General features: G+C 38.4%; 1 protein-coding gene across 2 annotated transcripts in view; it reads left to right on the top strand.

Moving 5' to 3' along the window:
* SMC3 (structural maintenance of chromosomes 3) overlaps positions 1-23,846 on the top strand; it is a 616,656-nt gene that overhangs the window by 431,480 nt on the left and 161,330 nt on the right. For both annotated transcript variants that reach the window (XM_090374164.1, XM_090374163.1), the window contains exon 22: positions 2,796-2,870. In XM_090374164.1, coding sequence (XP_090230290.1) covers positions 2,796-2,870 — 75 coding nt within the window. The remainder of the gene's footprint in view (positions 1-2,795; positions 2,871-23,846) is intronic.

Below are 23,846 nucleotides of genomic sequence, written 5' to 3'. Positions count from 1 at the left end.
ATATGACTGGTCACTATTTTGTATGGATATGCTGATTTGTATTTTAGTTTTAGTGACATATTATTATTCAAGAATCATGTCTGTTAAAAAGATAGCAAAGATATGCAATGTGGTGTCTACCACATATTGTGAAGAGTTTCTTGCATTATTCAATTAACTGCAACTTTTTTTTTTTCCACTTGCATGATATGATTTCTAAGCAGGGGTGTCATTGGATAGAATATAGACTTCAAACTCATACAACAGCATTTTCAGTGATGAATATGATAGTTTTGGTGATTACTTTCTTTTCACTTAAACACACCTTTTCAAAAAAATTGCTTCCCCTCCCCCCAGTTGAATGATCACATACTAGTGATATGAGAAGTTAATATAAAGGGAATCAGTGAAAATTATTTGGTGGGGGGATCTCAATTAAAAGAGAAACCATGATTAATGCAGATTTCAAAAAATCTCTTCCCCAATTACTATTTTAAAGTATCTGGGGAAGCATGTTGTCGTTTTTGATATATTATCTTATTTTTAGTGTGTATTCAGGATTTCTTTGGTTATGTTATTTCAGTATCCTTCCATAATTGAGTTTCCTTGTCATATTTTTTAATGCAAAATTTGCTGGAATTTTAAGGATTTCTCAGTATGATATAGCAAGCTGTGATTGGACAACATCCTTGAATTTTAAAATTGTGAAATTAGTTTACACCTGTGATGAGTAAGTAATTTGATAATAATCATTTTTGAAGCATGTTACTTTGAAGTTCACATAAGTTTTATCTTTTGTAATTTCTGATTTTGTTTTAATAATTCACTGTGAACTTGTATGAATCTTAGTTCTTATTTGATATTTTGTTAATAATTTAACGTAATAACCATTAGGGTTTCCACACTGCAGATTTATTACATCTACATATTAATTGCCGGTTACTTATTTAATTAAATATATACAGGTCAACTTATAATTTTATATTGGCTTATATAACCATAAATTTCTTCTTGAGCTTTCAATGTATTCCTTAGACAAACAAATTCAACTGTAAATGTGTGGTTTACTGTAATTTGTAGTAAATCTGTCTGAAGTAAGCAATAAAATAGGCATTCCTGCTAGCTTGAAATACATCTGGCCAGTAATCAATTTCCTGTAATTCTCAGGTGCATTATGGCCTTTGCTGCCCTTAAAGCCTACAAACCTTTCATTCTCAGTACAGTGCAGCAGTGACTATCATCACAATGGCATTCACAATATGGGTCTTTTTGCCATCAATCATGGTGACTAGTGTGATACACATTTTCCTTAACACATCCCCATATCAAAAAATCAAGGAAGAGGGGTAATCTTGGGAGCGGGGTAGTCAAAGGACTACCCCACTCCCAAGACAAAGGTAGTCAAATTTTCTAAGATGCTGCCCATCTCTGCCAGCATCTTAGAAAATTATTGTTAGGATTGGCTGCATAATTTGTGCCTTGATGCAGGCACAAATTATGCAGCCAATATATCATTAACATCCCCCCCCCCCAACAGCATTTCACACTTCCTGAGATTTAGCACCTACACCTACATACCACTCTGCAACAACATTAACCCCCCCAGTGGAGTCTAAACTGTTTGCCAGTATCTCATAAATTTCAGATAGGCAAGTCCTTTAGCCTACTTACTCCCCATATTTTTTTTTTTTTTTTTTTTTTATGTAGGAATGTGTTAAGGATGAGATGTACATTACATTACATGATATCACATTACAGTCTCCGGAATTGGTGTCCTAAAGACTCATATTAGAAGTATCATTTCAATGATAGACACTGCTGTGCTCTAGCAAATATGTCAGGAAATTAATTATCAGTTGGATGTACACTATGGATGCTAAACAATGTAACTTTAAGAGATTAACAAAAAATTATGATAAACCATTGTTGATAGTATTAGTAGTGGAAAAATGATGCTACAAAGCCAGTTTCCACAGTATCAGAAAAAAAAAAACAAAAAAACTGCATCATTTGTCCAATCTTTTAAATTTATTTCGACCATCTACCTCTGCAACACTGTGGAACCCTATTCCAACACTCAATCACTCTATCTGAAACCAAATTTCTGGACATCTATAAGGCTCATATGATGCAGCTTCTCCATATTAAACTTATGACTTCTTAGTGCCATCTGAGGAAGGATGATTGCAGGATAGATGTTCAGAAGTTTGCCTTCAGCCAGTGGGTGATTGGTTGGAACATGCTTCCATCTGTTGTTCTGGAAGTGGATGGATTGAATAAATTCAAGAAAGAACTAGACAAAATTCTTGTAGGGGTAACTATGTAGGTGGTTCACTGCTATATCTGTAAACAAGTAAGAATATTAAAACTTTAAATAGGTTTCCTTGTAAATAGAGGTAGATGACTTTCATCAACCAGTGAAATACCACCACTTTGCTTATTGGAGGCTTGAAGTGGTGAAACCCATGTTTAGTCTCTAGAGCAAGGTTTCCGGCATCCCCCTCCCCCCATACTTCTCCTTCAACCCATGCACGGTACTAAGTACTAAAATTAGACCTCCAATCTTTTATGCAAGAGGCTAATCACCTCTTTGTTCTTGTTAGAAAATTCCTGTATATCATTGACAGAACCCTTTGCATTATCCTAGCAGTCTATCAATACTACTCAGATAACTTCATGCTGGAAGGTACAGTTGCATTCATTTGTCTACAACATCCATTGAAAACCCTCGGAAAAACTTTATGGACACCCTGCAATTCAAAATAAATAATTATAATATAATTTTTATTATATATACATGGGTGTTCTCTTTTCAGTTGGAAGCCGAAAAAAATAAACTGGAAAACTTGCTGAATAATAATCTGTACCGGCGTAAAGAAGAGTTAGAAGCTGTAAGTAGATGTTCATTGCCAGATTTCACCAGTCTTTTGTATTTTATAATGAATTTTAATAGTTTGAGGGAAAATATTATAATTTTTTGAATGATAATGTCCAATGTAATATGTGAAATACATTGTCAAATACTAGTATCAGTTATAATCCTATCAGGGTTAAACAAACCTTTCATGTGTTGAATAGCATATGATATAGCACGTGTGTAATAGTGTTTCCAAGCCTCTACCAGAGAGTTTCTAGAAAAGGTGTCTTTTTATGATTAAGTTCTTTTCTTTCAGAATTTATTGTGGTTTCCATTCGATTTTTTAAATGTTGATCTACCAATTTCAAAGCCTAAAATTATCTTTGAAGTCCTAAAAGTGGCTTTGCTCATCTTTGCTCATTAAGTTCAAGACAAGTAACAGAGAGCCTGTTGAAGAATACGAGTGACTGCATTTTTTGTCTATATATAAGAGTGTATAATTTGTACTATATATACTTTAAATTATAAGTTATTGGAATATAACTTCAAATTATATATTCTTATAAAATTTTAAGAAATGTGCATGATGATTTTTTTTTTATTCATTATACTATTTATTTTCTTTTGCAGTTTCACAAGCTACAAATTTTTCATACCAACAATGTTATTATTCTGTTGAGAAATGTTTGGAGATTTGGTTGGCAACATTTGGTTACTCTCCAAAGTTGTCTGGATTTCGTGGGTGAAATTTGTAACAACAGGGTGGTTCTAACCACTCCCCTGAGGTGTATGACAAAGGACTGGTATGGCCTCCATTAATAGTATTAGTATTAGCAATGGCCACATGGAAGCCTATGGCTTATGCTGCACCATCCAAAAAAAATAAATAAAAATAAAAAACAAAAAATAAGTAAGAATAAAATAATATTAATAATAAGAAGAAGAAGAAATTTTAAAAAAATAATAATTAATAAGAGAAAACAATATAGAAAACCTATGCGTTTCCCTCCTCCTGTAGGTAATTATCCAGCTGACCTTTGAATTTTCCCGAACTGTCAGCCCTTACCACCCACGTAGGTAACTTATTCCAGTAATTTATAACTCACTGGCCAAAATAAAATAATACCTGATTTAAATCAATGTGATTTTTATCTTTGGGATTGGATCAAAGCCAATGTTTCAGAAGAATCTACAAACCATTCTCGTGCTAAAGAATACAATTTAGGATGAAATTTTTTGCATCGGTGGAAACATTGTAGCATGTTCTTCATAACTTCATATTCTGACTCCAGCAGATTATTGATAAACATGAAGAACACATTGAAGATGTTATGACATGAATTTCCCATCACTGCTAAATATAGTTCAGATGTAATTTCTATTTCTAAACAATATTTTATGTTCTTCAAATGAATAAAATGGTATGACGAATAAAAAATTTTCCCTGTATTTTCTTAAAAGGTGATAAGATAATTCTTAAATGTTATGTATAAAAGGACAATCAACTGCCATGTAGAGCAAAATTGTAAGTTTATTGAGGTGTAATTATTACATAAATTACATTAAAAATAACAATTAAATAATGTAATTTATGACATTAATGTCATAAATGTCAACTCAGATGGCAGATACCTAGTAACTAAACTTTCACCTTCAGAGACTAAAATAAAATAGTTTTCTTTCAGTCCCTGAAAGAGTCTGATGCATTCCAACAAACCAACTCTAAAATGTTTCTCAAAGAGGAATTGAAACATAATTACTAGGACAGAAAATTATTTGATTATTTAATTTCATAAATTTTATATTATAAAATTACAATTTTGCTCCAATTCACATGGCTCTTGAATGCATTGATAGATAAGGTTTTATTTACACTACATATATCATTCGCACAATTTTTAAGAGTAGTAGTAGTAGAAGCGTATGATGCAAGGAAGAAAGCTTATGTAGCATTAGCCAAAAAAAAAAAAAAAAAGTTTCACGCATTCCATTCCCTCTAAAAGTTTGTCCAGTTCCTCCTTGAATTTATTTAAGCACTATCAACTTCCACAATGACAGATGGAAGTTTGTTCCAGCAATCAACTACCCACTGGTTAAAGGCAAATTTCTGCACATGTATTCTACAACTGTGTTTCCTCAATTTGAATTTATGCCCCCTCAAGTTCATAATCTGAGCAAGAGGAAGAATCCCATCAGGATTTGAACCTGCTCAACCCATTCAAGGCTTTATACACCTCAATCAGATTGCTTTGCAGATTAGTCTCCAGACACTGCAATTCGCAAAATGTCAGCCTTTCTTGCTAAGAGGGCCCCTTCCTTACCCTCACCCACGTTTTTGCCCTTTCTGTACTCGCTCAAGCAACTCTACATCCTTCCTAAAACGAGGCCTCCAGACTTGTATGCAGTACTCAAGGCATGGTCTGACCATTGCCTTATACAAAGGAATAATCACCTCCTGTTCCCTATTGGCAAAATTATTGTATATCATTTAAATTTGAGGATGAGGATGATCCAGAGTCTTCCCATCCCATTTGGGAGTATCTTTATAATACTCGGTGGGATTTTTTTTATGAGAGCAGTCCAAATGAAAATAGACCTGCTTCACCCAGAATTAAAGAGCTTGTTCAGAGTCAGAATATCGATTTCAGTGATATTTTTCAGGGCAGAACTGCATCTGTTCCACCTTGGATGTACATTTCTGCCTCTTACAATGTACACTTTCTTCAGTGGGGAAAGAATGTCATACCTCCCTGCAATATCAGGAAGTTGCACACAGCTCACTCTACTCTGAATTCCCATGCCTATAAAATCTATACTGATGGATAGAAAACTGCCAGTACAGTGGGGCGCCTCCGTAGCCAGGTGGGAAGGAGCAGCAGTGCGTAGCACACGCTTCTTGATTAGACCGGGGTTCGAGCCCGTCACCACCAAATACGAAGGATGCAGAAAGGTCAGGGAATGACCACCGCATATCCCGGAGCAATATGGCCTTAGTTGCTAATGCTCCTAAAAACCAAATAACAAACAACAAACAACAGCCAGTACAGTAAAACAGCGTTCAGTGGGTGTGGGTGGTGGGGGGAGGGGGAATTGCGGCGTGGATGTTTCTCGTTAATACTTGTTCAGTATGTGTTATGCGCTTGTCATGGAAAGTTTCATCATTTGCTTTTAATTTATATGCTTATAAATTGAATAAATTTATCAATTTATAAATTGATATGCTTACAAAAGTGATAAATCTACTGTTTTGCAGTGTAAAACAGACTTTTTCGAGTGTGTTAACAGAAGAAAGTGACTTTATTGTGGACAAGCTCTTTCTAACCCGTACAAAAATATGGCTGCGAATAACAAGGGAAATGTGAAAATATCAAAGAAGGTGATGACATTAGCGAATAAAATTGAGTTATTAGACAAAATTTCTAATGGTGAAAGTGTCTCCTCAGTGGCAAAACATTATAAAATCAATGAGTCAACGGTACGATCAATCAAAAAATTGGGAGAAAAAAATCCGCCGTAGTCTCCGTGAAAATGGGCTAATTGCTTAAAAAATTTGCTCTGTAACTCGTGATGTTAAATTAGAAAAAAATGGAAAAAGCCTTAAATCTGAGGATAGAAGACCAAACTCAAAATAAAATCCCCTTAAGTTTACTCATCATTCGTGAAAAGGCAAAACTCCTTTATCAACACTTTAGCGAAACAGGTGAAAGCGCTGACGGGATAAGTTTTTTTAGCTAGTAAAGGCGCCAGTTTGAAATTTCTAATAAATATTACATTTAATATTAAATTGTTTCTTATTTTCATTTCGATGTCATATGCTTGCATTTCTATTGGTCATATTATGAAGGCACATTTATACCTACATAGACAAAAAAATTTTAGACTAGTTTTTCTTATCTATTTCTTACTTTGCCGACCGGGCTAGCCGAGTGGGTAAAGTACCTGCCCGGCAACCCAAAGGTCGCGGGTTCGATTCCCGCCTCGGGCTTGGATCACTGTACTGCAAAAACCTTTGGAGGTGCAATATGGCCACAGAAGCCGATGCGCCAACAACTACCAAATCAAAAAAAAAAAAAAAAAAAATTTCTTACTTTGGAACGGAACCCCTTTATTACTATGGGAGCCGTAATTCAGTATTCACGTTTTCGGTATTCGCGGAATTTCTCAGGAACGTAACCCCTGTGAATAGTGGGGGGTTTACTGTATTTTAATTGTTTATTTCCATTAATTAACTACTACTGAAATCGATCGAAAACAGGACTGCTAGGGCTGTTATTGCTTTCTTCTTCTTGAGAAGAAAGAAGCAATAAAGAGGTGCTGACATGACACAGTTTATTAATTTCCCGGATATTGACAGGAATTTGTGGGTTGGTCACTCACACACTAGCAAGGCTTTTGTGGATTTATTGGATGATTGTTTTCTACATCAGCATTTTCGGGAGGCAACTAGAGGGAGTAATACTCTTGATCTGATTATCAGTAGTGATTCTTCATGCATTAAGAATCTGCAGATAAAGGAACCACTAGGTGATAGTGATCACAGTGTGCTGAAGTGGGATTTACTCAAAGAAGTAACTACCATCAGTGGTAAAGGGAAGGGTTTTTGCTTTCATAAAGGCCACTACGATGGTCTGAGACAGTATTTAAATTCTATATGGTAGGACCAACTGACAATGTTACCAACAGCAAATTCAAAATGGGAGACATTCAAAGAATTAGTCTTGGAAGCTACTAGGCTTTACATACTAACTAAGAAATATTGTTCAAGGTTTAGGCCTAAATGGATGTCAGATGAACTAATGAAACATGTGACAGAGAAGAAAAATGCATGGGATACATCTAAATTAATGGGTGACATGGAAGCCTATGATAAATATAAGCTGGTCTGTAACCAAATCACAAAAATTGCTCTTACAAAGAAAGGCTTAAGTTTTGCAGATTAGTGTCTGGAAACTAGGCACCTGAGAGGTGATCTGATTGAGGTGTATAAAGCCTTGAATGGTTTGCGCATGCTCAATGCTGATGGGATTCTTCCTCTTGCTCAGAAAAATCACTTGAGAGGGCATAAATTCAAATTGAGGAAAGAGTTGGTTGGTGGAACAGACTTCCATCTTTTGTTGTGGAAGTTGATAGCCTAAAGAAATTTAAGGCTGAGCTGGACAGGTATTTGAAACGAACAGAGGGGTGAAATGGGAGTGGATGTTTTTTTTTTTTTGGCTGATGCTGCATAAGCTTGCTTTCTTGCATCGTACGCCTCTATTAATGCTAATATTGGCTTGTATACAGGAGCATATGATTTATCATTTATAACTATATATTGCCTGTAAATAAACAGTGAACAGACAATTTGGTCTCAGTAGCCTTGTGTCCTTAAACCCCATACCAACAACAACAAGAAGCAAAAATGAGAGTAGGAGTGTTTATTTGATGCACAGCAAACAGCTATAAAGAGAAATAGGGTTAGACGGTAAATTATAATGTCTTGTAATGGGGGGACTTTAAATTTCCAGTTAAAGTTTGCAAATTACCAACCAACAATTTCCAGAGATTGACTGGAATGTTTTGGTTGGTCACAAACTAGCAAGACTTTTGTGGATTTATTTTTTGACTGTTTTCTATAGCAGCAGCAGCAGCAGCATGTTATAGAGAAAGAAATTACTGCTGATAATCTTGATCTGATTATCAGCAGTAATTTTTCATGCATTCAAAATCTGCAGATAAAAGAAACCATAGGTGGCAGTGATTGCAGTGTATTGATGTCTGATTTACTTAAAGATGTAACTATCATCAAGGGTAAAGGAAGGGGTTTTTGCTTTCTTAAAGGAGACTATGGTTGTCTCAGACAGTTTTTAAATTCTATAATTCTGTACAGTGGGACCAACTAATGATGTTACCACAACAAATTCTAAATGGAATGCATTCATGGAAATAATCAAAGAAGCTACTAGCCTTTTCATAACAGCCAAGAAATACTTTTCAAGGTTTAGACCTAAATGGATGTCTAATGAACTAATGACACATGTGGCAGAGGAGAAAAATGCATGGGATGCATATAAATTATCAGCAGATACAGAAGTTACAGAAATACAGAAAAGTTAGGCAAGCCAAGGCAAGTTATAAGAAATTTTTGGAAAAGGATGCATAGAAAAACAGTAAAGACTTCTTTGTTTATGTGAACACTAGAAGGAAGAGGAATTACATTGGTTCACTTGATACTGATGCTTTAACTGTTAATGATCCTGCTCAGATTGCTGACAAACTGAATAGGTATTTTGCATCTACCTTCATATATGAGGAATTCTCTAGGAAAGCAGATGCCAGAAGTGTATCAAACTCTAACAGTGAGCAAAATGATTTTGTAATAACGGAGAGAAAAATAGAAGAGGAGTTGTTGAAGTTCAACATAAAAAGTCAACTGGGATGGATGGAATCTATCCAGATGTATAAAGGGAAGCAGCAAAGGAAGTAAACAAACCTTTAACCATAATTATGAGAGTATCACTGAACTCACAAGAGGTCCCTGTGCACTCAGGAATCCCAATTCAGAAAGGTAAGGCAATTTACTGCTATGGATAAGGGGATGGTTGAATGAGAGGAGACAGAAAGTGGTTATTAATGGACACTTCACTTTGTGGACTAATGTTATTAGTAGAGTGCCACAAGATTTGTTGCCTGGCCCATTGTTGTTTCTGTATTTATTAATGATATTGATAAAGGTATATCAGACAATGTCTAAGTTTGCAGATGATACAAAGGTTGGCATGGTGTTTAATGATAGTAATGACGGCAGGTGCCGTAACAAGGTCTGGAAAAATTATGCACATGGGCTGAGAAATGTAAATTGAAGTTTAACATTGACAAATGCAAAGTACTGCATATGGATAGCTTTTAATCCCAGAGGAACATTATGATTATTGGTACTACCCTCTCAGTTAGTGGAAAATGAAAAGAACCCCCAGGTTCTTTTCATTTTCTGAAAACAACATATCAGAACCAGTCTGATATGTTGTTTTCTGAGCAGTGCAGACAGGCAGTGGGATTGGTCAAGGGAACAAAGGGGGTCCTCTTCCAAAGAAAGGCTTCAGTTTTGCAAATTTCAGCATTTGGAGGCTAGGCACCCACCCATGAGTTGATCTAATTGTGGTGTTTAAGGTTTTGAATTTCTTGAGCAGACTTAGTGCTGGGGAATTCTTTCTCTTGCTGTTCGGATGAGGGGACATATGTTCAAATTGATGAAGGATGGTTGCAGAATAGATGTGAGGAAGTTTGCCTTCAGCAAGTGGGTAATTGTTTGTTGGAATAAACTTCCTTTTGTTGTTGTGAAAGTGGATAGTTTAAAAAAATTCAAGAAAGAACTTGACAAACTATTGGAGGGGATGGATAAATGAAATGGATTTTTTTTTGCCTGATGCTGTATAAGCAGGGGTGAGCTGTCCCGAGGGTGCAAGGGGTGCGTTGCACTCAGGCGCCAGCATTCAAGAGGCACTTGAAAACCTAAAATTTACATACACATATGAAGAAAGTTTTAAAGGGAAACGTCAAATTGCGATTGGAACCTGGGCACCACATACACTAGGAATATCCCTGTGTATAAGCTTGCTTTCTTGCATCATTTGCCACTACTAATACTTATGATTTTTCCTTAAAAACATGCTGTGTTTCATTCAGAATTCCATTTCCTTTTAAATGATCCTGCATTACCCTCTTGATTATTGTCTCCATGATGTCAGATCCCTTCCAATGATGTCTGTCTTCAGTCGAAGGGAGAATCATGGAGATAGTAGCTACCCACATCACTCTTAGAGCCACCTTTATGTGTTGGTAATGAATTGGCACTTCTCTAATCTTAGGAAATTTTTCTGGAGTTCATTGATCTCCTTATAATTAACCGTAATGGTTCAATAGACTATTGTTTTCTCCCTCAAAATAACTGATTATATGTCATCTATTTCAGCCCTATTTGGCACAAAAGTTAATCTTATGAAATTTCTATATTGCTAATTTCATGGTTTCTATTTTTACCTGCAGTTTTCCTGAAGCGAAGTGTCTGTCTTTTTTAAATATCAAAAATCTTAGGTAACAAGGGTCCAATCTGATTTGTTTTGTCTTCACTGTATTCGCATACTTGAAAAACTCCTTGTCCCTGATCTTTGCTCTCTCAGCCAGTGATTATTCATAATTTGCCTTTGCCAGCCAAACATCTATGTACTATTCTATTACAAATCAGTTTGTATCTGTTATAAGCTTCACTACTTTTTTATTGTTCTGTAACTTGCCATATTTTTCTGATCTGTTACTCTGGCGATTTCATTATTTATCCATTGTGGAATGCTGTTTTTGATTTACTTTCTTAATGGTATGTACAATTCAAGATTTCTGTGACTATAGCTTTAAAAGTATACATAATTCTAATATATTTATGTTCTGTGAGATTTTTACCCATACGGTACATGGAACACCTTACGTTGTTTCCTTTCCTGTAATTAAAACCTATTTCTTTAGCATTAGCATTAGTCAAGGCATATGATTCAAGAAAGCAAGCTTATGCAGCATCAACCCAAAAAAAAAAAAAAAAAAAACCTCCCATTTCACCCCTCCATTTGTTCCATATTGCCTGTCCAGCTCAGCCTTAAATTTATTTAGGCTATCAACTACCCGCTGGCCAAAGGCAAATTTCCGCACATCTCTTCTACAACTGTCTTTCCTCAATTTGAATCTGTGCCCGTCAGGTTATTAATCTGAGCAAGAGGAAGAATCCCATCAGCATTCAGCTTGCTCAACCCATTCAATGCCTTATACACCTCAATCAGATCACCTTGCAGGTGCATACTCTCCAGGTAAGAGCACATCTTCATTCCCCTCACCAATCTTGTTGCCCTTCTTTGTATTCTAGCTACCCTATGGCCTTCCTAAAATGATGCCTCCAGACCTGTACACGGTACTTTATAGGTATGGCCTGACCATTGCCTTGTATAATGGGATAATCACCTTCCTGTCCCTGCTAGCAATATTCCTATATATCATTCACAAGACTCCACGACCTGCCCTGGAAGTCCGTTTGCACTTCTCAGCGAACTTCATATTTGACTGCACAATTACCACCAGGTCTTTTTCACTTTCCACTTCCCTGAGTGTAGTACCACCCAGTTGGTACATTTCTCTTCAGTTATTGCTACCCATATGCAGTACTTTGCATTTTTTAATGTTAAACTTCAGTTGCCACTTCTTAGCCCATTTGCCCAACTTATCTAGATTCTGTTGGAATAGCATACTGTCTTTACTATCGTTCTATCAACTATCATTGCCAACCTTGATCTGCAAACTTGGACATTAAACCTGATATACCTTCATGAATATCATTGATAAATATACAAAACAAGAATGGGCCCAACACCAAACCCTGGGGAACTCCACTAATAACATTTGTCCACGAAGAGCAGTGTCCATTGATTACCACTCTGTTGTTTCCCACTCAACCATCCCTTTATCCATTGTAGCAACTTACCCTTAATGCCTTAGTCAAGTGGACCAAATTTTGGCCCCTTTATGTGGGAACCTGTATGTGCTGAAGGGACCTCCCAGTGACACTGCTAGTCCTCCAATTAGCATCACTGGGATCCAATGCCCACAACCTAGGTTTTGGGCTAACATCAATGGAATCCAGCACGTTTGCCGTGCACTGCGACCCATGGAAATTTGGAGGGGGGGGAGATTCTGGTGGTTCAGGGGCCCAGCTAGTATCAGTTGGCACCACTTTGGCCCCTGCTTCGATAAGATGGGTGGTACTGAAAGGCCCGGCTAGTATCAGTCGACTACTAGGCTCGCCTGCAAGCATCAACCGTGTCAATGCCACGCCTCTACCCTCATGGTCTGAGGGACAGGATTCAGGCTGGTGGCGGTGTGGGTATGGCGTCTGGTTACCCCTGCCGTTCTACTCTTGAGTGCATTTATTGCTTGCTGGGTAGTGGGCGTACCTTTGGACCCCGTAGTGGGTGGGAAGCCCGGGCACTGAAAAAATTAAAAAACTCCATGAATCCTGATAAACTAATTTCTTCTGGAGGCCCAACCTGGACCCTAACTGAAAATTGACCATTAACCAATAGAATGTCACTTATGCAAAAAGACAGAAAAAGGACCTCGGTTCCTGATAATTCACTCAACTAGTGAGAAGCATATAGAAATATGGCTGAAGAGGAAATCTGTTCTGGGTTAAAACTCCAAGGAGTGACAGCTGTTAGACGTATATTCATGTGTAGGGATGAGAAACTTATTCCCACCAGAAATATCATCTTGGCATTTAATTCACCATTGTTTCCTCATGAGATCAAAGCTGGCTATATTAACTGTCCAGTGCATCTGTATGTGCCAAATCCTTTATGGTGCTTTAAGTGTCAGAAATATGGACACTCACAGATGGCTTGTCATGGAGCTCTTGCATGTGCTCAGTGTGGTGCAAAGGACCGCAAAACAACATGATGTTCATCTGAAAAACCAACCTGCATTAACTGCCGAGGAGAATACCCAGCCTACTCAAGAGCTGGCAGGTGGAAGCAAGAAAAAGAAATTCAATGACTTAAGGCAGAACTGAACATATCTTATCAAGAGGCAAGGAAAACGGTGAAACCTCTAAATATAAATAAACCAACCTACGCTCAGAAGGTAGCAGGGACATGTTCTGTTGGAACCCAAATTGAAATGACCATGCTACCAAAAGTCATTCACTCCCATCGCACGCTACCTGCTAAGTTCAATAAAACCTGCACAGCAGGACCAATCAGCTGCCACTCCTAATGCTCCACCAGTAAGAAAACAAAGATGTTGGAGAAAAGAACAAAAAACTTGTCATACATCCTAGTTCTCAAGAAAAAATGAATGTGGAGGACAAGAAGAGGTACATAATGAAACATTCTTGGAACTCTTTGCTGAGGAGGAAATGGACACAGCACAGCATCAATACTTCCCCAAAAAAAAAAAAAAAAAAAGATAAATCCAAGACTGACAGAAGTAAGCCCTCAGCACCTCGGAAGCCACCTGATGGACCCACCAAGCCAAAATAATGGCTAAATTCATACAGTGGAATTGTCGTGGATTCTGGTGAAATACTGATGACTTACAACCAGCATAGAGGCTGTTGCAGTTCGCCTTACAGTGGGGTTATTTTGTTAAACATTTGTTCTATTTATTTGCCACCTGCGACTGACATCTCCCAGAAAGACCTTGATGATCTTGTAATGTACTTGCCTCCCCCTTTCTTAATGGACATGACACTCTATGGGGTAGTGCTAATATTAATGGAAGGGGACGAGTCATAGAGCATATTCTCAATGATGATGACCGTTTCCATGTGGCCCTGGGTGCCAAGCAATTCTTGTGAGTTTAAAGAGTGTTTTTCTCTACCGCAACTGAGTTTTTCATTGTTTTCTCTTTTACTTAATCAATTTTTCTGTTAAGTAGCTCTACTTTCTTAAAAGGACTAAGAAGTAAGCCCAGAAGAAGGAAAGTACCTTTTTTTAATTTAATACTCTTATTAACTGACTAACCTTTATGCTTGGCCACCAAGCGGCACTACTCCTGCATGCCCGTGGCGGGGCCGGTAACCTGGGTGGTAAAGATAAACCCATAGGGCCAAAAGGAGCTGACATGGATACAAGCTGTCATCCATCTTTAGAGCCTTCGAGCTCCAGATCGAAACATCCTGACATAGACCATGACTGTAACAAACCAAAAAGGTTTCGAAGGGAAGTGCAATGTCATGAAGATATGCCAAATTTCTTGGTCATACATTTGATAACCACTCAACCTATCGGCAAGTTATCACATTTCTTAATTCAAAAACATCTAGTCTATTGCTGGATCACCAAAAATGGCGAAAAGACTGCAGTCCGGAGACCTCCTGATTGAAACAGCTATTGCAAAACACTCTGAGCAGCCGTTATAGACCAAAACATTTGCTGGGTTGACGGTAACAATTACTCCCCACAAAACTTTAAATTCATCAAAAGGTGTGTCCGGAGAGGAACTACTGCAGGAACTTAGCAGTCAAAAGGTAACAGATGTGAAAAGGATTATGTCGAAAAAAGATGGAAATCTCAATCCAACTAGATCCATCATACTGACATTCAGCACTCCAGATTTACCATCCTCAATTAAAGCCGGCTATCTAAACTGTCGGATTCAACCATACATTCCGAATCCCGTTTGCTGCTTTAAATGTCAGAAATATGGTCATTTGCAGTAGGCATGTAGAGGGTGAAGCCATATGTCCAATCTCCGGCTCTAAAGATCACACACAAACGGATTGCTCAGTCAAAACCCCTGTTTGTCCAAACTGCAAAGGAAGCCATCCAGCCTTTTCAAAAACTTGTGAGCTATGGATAACAGGAAAGAAAATACAAAATAGAAAATAAAAGTGACATTTCCTGAGGCACGTAGGCAAGTTATGTCGACCATGCCTAGTAGTCGTTCTTATGCAGCTTGCACTCAAAACTTTGTTTCTACTACAGCCCAAACAGATGTATCAGTTCCACCTAACACCTCTCTAGCGAATTGGCTTAAATCTACACTCTCAACCTCTAAAAAAGATAATCCTCCAAAAAAAACCAGCGAAGCCACTAATACTCCAATCAGCATCCTTACTCATACTCCATCGGTCCCAATTGGAAAAGAACAATTAAAATCTCACTCAGTCTCACTCTAGATGGCTGCTAGGTAACGAGGAGCCCATTCTAGAACTCCACGCAGATGACACCATGGATATTGGACACCCCACATTCCCAAAGAAAGACCGGAAAAAATGTCCCACTAACAAAAATCAGTCAGACGAATCATCTTCAGCTAAATCTAAATAATGTATAACATCATACAGTGGAACTGCAGAGGACTAAGCAGTCATTCTGACGACTTAAGGGATTTACTAGCTCAATTCAATCCCATAGGTGTATGCTTACAGGAAACATTCTTGTCACCCCAAGTTTCACCAAAATTCTCAAATTATGTGATATTCAGACGAGATAGGAGTTCAAACTCTCCTGCCCGTGGCGGAGTAGCTATTCTTGATAACACTGACATTCCATCCAGGCCGATCCAATTGAGAACCAGTCTAGAAGTTGTGGCAGCTCGTATTGCAGTTGGTATTTCACTTACCATTGTTTCCATCTCTACCACTTCCGCATTCAGAACTTGACAACCTGATTTTGCAGCTCCCAGCTCCAATTTGTCTCTTTGGTGACTTTAATGGACACCATCCATTGTGTGGGTCTGCTACAATGGATAGAAGAGGCAAATTGATGAAGGAATTCATGAAAAATAATGATCTTAATTTATTAAATTCTGGATCTCCTACCTACATACACCTACCAACAGGCTCTGCTTCTGCAATAGACTTGTCATTTTGACAAGACATGGTCGGTATTAACCGATCCCTTTAACAGTGATCACTTTCCAATTATTTGCTCACTACAAACAAGGGTAACTCCAAATCGTATTTAACAATCCAGATGGCAGTTTAAAAAAGGCAAACTGGGGTGGCTATTCTGCCCAAATACTCTTAGACAGATTTTATGTTCAGAGACAACATATTGATGAAATAAATACTTACATAACTAATCGGATTCTGACTACAGCTAATGCTTCCATTCCGGAATACAGATTGTTTAATTGCCAAACAGGGAAAACACCACGCTTGGAAAAATTTCCGCAAGTATCCCACCACTAGTAACCTAATTGCTTATGAAAGACTCAAAGCAAAAACTAGATAAGTTAGGCGGAAAGCAAAACAGGATTCACAGATTGCTTTTGCCTCAACCATCACCAAAGACACGGATCATCTGGAAAAGAATACAGGTGCTAAATGGAAAATTTGTTCAACTATCATCTCCAGTACTTCATTGGAAAGGGAAAGACCTATCTACAGCTGAAGAAGTTGCCAATGCACTAGTAGAATCATTTGCAAAAATCTCTGCTTCTGCCTCCTATGCGCCCACCTTCCAGAACACCAAAGCAAGTGCAGAACGGTATAAAATCTACTTCTTCACCACCGCTCATTCCCATACAACCAACTCTTTACACTTATAGAACTTTAAGAATCATTAAACAGATCTTCCAGTAGTGCATCAGGTCCAGATGGTGTTCATTATGTTATGCTAAAGAATTTACTTGAAGAAGACTTGAGATCTCTATTAATTTTTTATTATCGGATCTTCTCTGAAACTGCCTTTCCTTCTTCCTGGTGTCATTCATTCATTATCGCCATACCAAAACCAGGAAAAGATCCTTCCTGTGTTGAAAATTACAGGCAATTTTTCCCATGCATCTCTTGCGAGCTGCATGGGAAAAATTTTCGAAAGAATGGTTCATACTAGAGTCACATCCTGGAGTCAGAGAATCTTTTTCCAGAACAACAGTATGGCTTTCAACATCCTGAAAGAGGCCTCTGAGGTCGGGAAAAGTCATGTCTGGGAAATAAGTGAACTCATACACCGACCGTTAAATAAGTTTTACTGTAACTAAAATTTTACAAATAAACAAATTGTATAATTTACTATAATTTACAATAAACTGGTGGCTGTATATGGCTTTCGGAAGAATAGATCAACACTGGACGCTTATCAAAGCTGAATCTCATATCCGCAATGCCTTTGTCATGAAACAACATCTAGTCATGGTCAATTTAAATCTTGAAAAGACATTTGATACTACGTGGCATCATGGTATTATTAGCGACCTTTACCATCTGGGGCTTCGGGGCCATTTGCCGGAAAGAATTCAAAATTTCCTGCAATTGCATTCTTTTCAGATCCGATATAAAAATATACTCTCTACATCTCACATTCAGGAAGAGGGAGTCCCACAGGGATCGATACTTAGTCCAACACTATTTTCAATCCGAGTTAGCCGCATGACATGAGATATCCCAAAAACTGTTCAAACTTATATGTATGCAGATGATCTTACCATTTCATGTCAATCTCAAAGTATGAATACCATTGCCATAACCAGTATAGAATCCTGGACTTCATGGAATGGTTACAGACTCTTAGAAAAGAAATGCACTGTCACTCACTTTTGCAAGAAGCAAGCTCTCCATCCCGAACCTGAACCACAAATAAACAATACTCCAATCCCGCTTGTTAATACCATTAAATTTCTTGGACTAATATTAGACAGCAAACTAAATTTCAAAGCCCATGTCACTTATTTGAGAACTTCTTGTATGAATCATTTGAATATACTTCTTCAATCGATCTCGTCGATGTCATGGGGAGCTGATCAATATACTTTACTGCATCTTTATAGAAGTTTAATCCGTTCACAGCTAGATTATAGTTGTGCAATGTATGACTCTGCCCGGAACACTACTTTAAAACGGCTAAATGTGATCCATCACAGTGCTCTGAGGACTGCGTTAAGAGCTTTCAGGACTTCTCTGATCCAAAGTCTTTATATTGAAGTGCACGATCCCCCCATTACACCTGCATAGAAAAACGCTACTGCTTCTCTACACTGCTAAGATCTGGAGTCTACCATCACACCCAAATTGGGAGTATCTTTATAATACTCGTTGGGAAGCCTTCTATGAGAACAAGCCAAATGAAAATAGACCTGCCTCGCTCAGGATCAAAGAGCTTGTTCACAGGTGAAATGTCAAATTAAATGAAATTTTTCAAGATACAACTGCACCTGTTTTCCACCTTGGACATATATGTCTGTCTCTCAAGATATATACTTCCTCCAGTGGGGGAAAAATATTATACCTCCCTGCAATATCAGACAGTTACATTCAGCTCATGCTACTATGAACAGCCAGGCCTGTAAAATTTATACAGATGGTTCCAAAACTGACAGTATGGTTGGTTTGTTGTTATTTAGTTTTTAGGAGCATTAGCAACTAAGGCCATATTGCTCCGGGGATATGCGATGGTCATTCCCTGACCTTTCCACATCCTCTGTATTTGGTGGTCACCGGCTGGAACCCCGGTCTAATCAAGAAGCATGTGCTACGCACTGCAAATACTCATGTGCTTTTTCCCACAGGAAATACTTCTGCCATAGTTCTATCTATCTGCTCCCCCACTCTGTACCCAAGTATACATTGGGCAGTATTGGAAATTCCGCATAATAGTGATCATCTTCCAAATTACTTGCAAATTTCAAACTATCTCCAACTATCCGGATATTCATAGAAGATGGAAATTCTCAAAGGCAAACTGGATAAAATTTTCCGTAAGCACCACTTTAGATAAACACTTCATTCAGAATCAATCAATAGATGAAGCTACTGACCATATCACAAAACAGATACTAGCAGCAGCTGATGACGCTTTTCCTCAGCCATTCACTCAGGCACAAAAACTGCTGGGGGAACGAAGAATATAATAAAGCAAAAAAGGAAAAGAATAAAGCTTCGAATATTTTCCACAAGCATCCCACTATTATTAACCTTATAAACTATAAGAAACTCAATGCTAAAGCAAGGCAAATAAGAAGAAAGGCCAAACAAGATTCATGGATACAGTTCGCTTCCCCTATCACAAAAAAAACACCGATACTAGATTAAACTGGAGGAAAATCCAACTTCTGAATGGTAAATATCCATTGTCATCATCTCCCATATTGGTATGTAATGGACAGGAACCCCAAAAACATAGCAAATGCTTTCACTGAAGCTTTTGTTAAAACTTCAGCAGCAAATTCATATGAAGTTCCATCCCAGAAAATTAAAGAGGCCACAGAAAGGCACAAGGGTGGGGAAAGTGGTTCCCCACAAATCCTCGTTGAGTACTCTGTGATGCATGCACAACGTTGCAAGGCTAGTAGGTGTGGGTTATACGTGAGTAGTATGTTGTTCGACTGGCCTCTTAGTTACTAGGAGGCTCGATCACGGTGGAAAGACCTTTTCAGCATCCGTCCACCAGCACAAGGATCCAGCCAGCAAAGTAGCAGGGATGCCTGATTAGCTCTCTACCCACTTGCAGGAGAGAGGCCAAGTTAGAGGAACGGAGCAAGTAGGATAAGAAAGATAAGAAAAGGGAAGGAAGCAGGGGTAGGCAGAGTTTAACTAAGCAACTGTCAGATATAATTGGAGACATTAGGAGATCGTCAAGATAGCACACTATTGAGAAGTGAAGGGTGAAGTTGAACATTTTATGGAGCACTGGTCAACTGGTCACCTGCCAGTTGACCAGTGTCAGCAGAAAACCCTTCGATGAGGTCTCATCAAGGGTGGTTAAAATCCCACCTGGGAAGTGTCCCGGGCCAGGAGAAGAACCTCAAAGAATCTAATCCCACGCTGGTGAAGAGCTGGCCTCAACAAAGGAACTTCAAGGAGAAGAGGCGAAGGCAGGAATCCCAACAAAAGAAGACCCTTGGGTGCACAAGTGTTTTCTTTTGGTGGGAATCCTTGACGTTGTTGACAAGCCCCAAAGCAGCCAGTCAGTGACAACAGACAACAAGAGCAGGACCGCCACATCACAACACACTAATTGTGTGTTGCAGTAGGTATAGGGAAACCTGCTGTGTTGATAGCCATCATAAAGGAATTAGGCTACAACAACGTTTGTGCCCAGTGGCTCCCAAAAATGCTGACACATGAGCATAGCGGAGCCCAAAAAGTCATCTGTACGGAACTTCTTTAGTGCTTCTTTAGAGAGTGAAGGCGAGGCTTTTCTTTCATGCATAGTCACAGGCAGAGCCGGATTAAGGATGAAATAAGCCCCCGGTCATATATTTAAATTTGAGGCCCCTTTAATATATATATAGCACATACATATAAATACAAATATTACATAGGTTTTTATATTTATATTGTGAATAATAATTCCTTGATAAAACCATAGAGGTCAAAACTATTTTATGTTTTTTGACTTTAAAAATAAAGTAATAAAAAAAAAACAATTTTAGTAGAAACTGTTAACTTATTTATTGTACAATATAAAGATATGAGAATAAAATTTAAACACTTAACAAGTTAAGTTATATATTACACTTTTTCTTGGTTTAATATTATTATTAGATATTTTTGTCACTACTTTAGAAAATATTTACACTGAAAATGAGGCCCCTCTTTGTGTGAAGCCCCAGGCCATGGCCCGTTTGGCCATAACATCCCTTGTGACAAAACCTGGGTCCACCATTATGACCCTGAAACGAAGAGACAGTCAGTGGAGTGGCACTATTAAAATTCACTCTGCAAGAAGAAGTTCAAAAGACAGCCTTGTGTCGGTACAGTCATCATGACAGTGTTTTGGGACAAATATGGGGTCTTGCTTGTGGACTTCTTGGAGTGTGGCACAGCAAACAACTCAGATTGATATGTGGAAACTTTGAAAAAGTTAAAAGCCCACATTTAGCATTAGTAGAGGCATATGATGCAAGAAAGCAAGCTTATGCAGCATCAGCCAAAAAAAAAAAACAAAACCTCTTCCACTTCACCCCTCTGTTCGTTCGAAATACCTGTCCAGCTGAGCCTTAAATTCATTTAGGCTATCAACTTTCACAACAAGGGATGGAAGTCTGTTCCACCAACCAACTACCCACTGACTAAAGGCAAATTTCCCCACATCTATCCTACATCTATCTTTCCTCAATTTGAATTTATGCCCTCTCAGGTGATTATTCTTAGCAAGAGACAGTATCCCATCAGCAGTGAGCATGCTCAAACCATTCAAGGCATTGTACACCTCTATCAGATCACCTCGCTGGTGCCTAGTCTCCAGACACTGTAATTTGCAAAACGTAAGCCTTTCTTCATAAGAGCAACCCTTCGTTCCGTTCACTAACCTTGTTGTCCTTCTCTGTGCTCGTTCCAGCAGCTCTACATCCTTCTTGAAATGAGGCCTCCAGACCTGTATACAGTACTCAAGGTGTGGCCTGACCATTGCCTTATACAAGGGAATAATCACCTCCTTATCCCTGCTAGAAAAATTCCTGTATATCACTGACAAATCACCATGGGCTACTCTTGCAGCCCGTCTGCACTGCTCAGAGAACTTCATATCTGCCTGCACAATTACTCCCAGGTCCTTTTCATTCTCTACCAGTGTAGGACCACAGAGTTGATACATTGCTCTGGGGTTGCTGTTTCCCATATGTAGTAGTATTTTACATTTGTCAATGTTAAACTTCATTTGCCACCTCTCAGCCCATCTGCTCAACCTTTCCAGATCCTGTTGCAGCAGCATAGCGTCAGTAGCGTCCTTAACAACACTGCCAACCTTTGTACCTTCTGCAAACTTGGACATTAAGCTTGATATACCATCATCAATATTATTTATAAATACAGAAAACAACAATGGACCCAACACTGAACCCTGAGGACTCCACTAATAACATTAGTCCACGATGAGCAGTGTCCATTAATTACCACTCTCTGTCTTCTGCCACTCAACCATCCCTTTATCCATAGCAACAATTTGCCACCAATGCCACACTGCTCCAATTTGTGCAGCAGTCTTCCATGTGCAACAGTATCAAAAGCCTTTCTAAGATCCAAATATATAATATCAAAGTTATTCCCTGCTTCCAATTCTTTTGTGACTACATCATAGTATCCAATCAAATTGGTCAGGCAAGACCTTCCCTTAACAAAACCATGCTGTGTCTGAGCTATAACTGAATTCTTGTCAAGATGATCCTGCAGTGCTTCTTTAACCAATGCTTCCATTAATTTTCCTGGAACAGAAGTTAAACTCAGGTCTATAATTGCTTGTGTCAGCCTTTGATCCTCCTTTGTGAATTGGGGTCACATTTGCACATCTCCAGTCTATGGGTACCTCCCCTGAGTCCAAGGAAGCTCTCATAATTATGGCTGATGGTTTGCCTACTTCCTTTGCTGCCTCCTTTAATATAACTGAATAGATCCCAGGTGCCTTTCTTGTATTTATCTTCAACAATTTCTCCTCCACTTTACTCTCAATTATTACAAGATCATCTAGCTCACTGCCAGTGTTTACTTCATCTATGGCATTCCCCTTCCTGAATAACTCCTCGTGTGTGAATGTAGATGCAAAATATTGATTTAGTTTGTTAGCTACCTCGGCAGGATCATCAACAGTTAAACCATCGATATCAAGTGGGCCAATCTGATTCATCCCCTTCCTTCTAGAGTTTACATAAGTAAAGAACTCTTTGCTGTTTTTCTTTGCATCCCTTGCCAAAGATTTCTCGTAATCTGCCTTCGCCTGCCTAACCTCCTTTGTAACTTGGTTACAGATCAACTTATATCTATCATAGGCTTCTGTGTCACATGTTAATTTATATGTATCCCGTGCATTTTTCTTCTCTGCCATATGTCTCATTAGTTCATCTGACATCCATTTAGGCCTAAACCTTGAACAATATTTCTTAGTTGGTATGTAAAGCCTAGTAGCTTCCAAGATAAGTTGTTTGAATGCTTCCCATTTTGAGTTTGCTGTTGGTAACATCATCAGTTGGTCCCACTGTATAGAATTTAAATACTGTCTCAGACCATCATAGTCGCCTTTACGAAAGCAATAACCCTTCCTTTTACCCCTGATTGTAGTTACCTCCTTGAGTAAATCTCACTTCAGTACACTGTGATCATTGCCACCTAGTGGTTCCTCTATCTGCAGATTCTTAATGCATGAAGAATCACCACTAATATTCAAATCAAGAGTATTACTCCCTCTAGTTGCCTCCCGAACATGCTGATTTAGAAAACAATCACCAATAAATCCACAAAAGCCTGGCTAGTGTGTGAGTGACCACCCCACAAATTCCAGTCAATATCTGGGAAATTAAAATCCCCCATTATAAGACTCTCTGATTTACTGGCCCACTCTATTTCCCTGGACAGTTTCTTATTATACTCATCAGAGTCATTAGGCCTATAGCACACTCCTACTCTCAGTTTTGATCTCCCAATGCTTAAGTCACACCAAACTGACTCGACACTGCACTGTCCATCGATGTCGACTGGCTTCAGTTCCTTGGATTTTATGTGTTTCTTAACTAATAGCATAACCCCCTCCTCCCTTCCTATCCTGTCTATCCTTTC

This window comes from Mastigoproctus giganteus, chromosome 5 (genome assembly GCF_048544385.1).
Source record: "Mastigoproctus giganteus isolate SK-2022 chromosome 5, ASM4854438v1, whole genome shotgun sequence".
In the NCBI taxonomy this organism is placed as follows: domain Eukaryota; kingdom Metazoa; phylum Arthropoda; class Arachnida; order Uropygi; family Thelyphonidae; genus Mastigoproctus; species Mastigoproctus giganteus.
The sequence above is the reverse complement of the archived record's forward strand: the minus strand, read 5'-3'. Positions and strand labels throughout refer to the sequence as shown.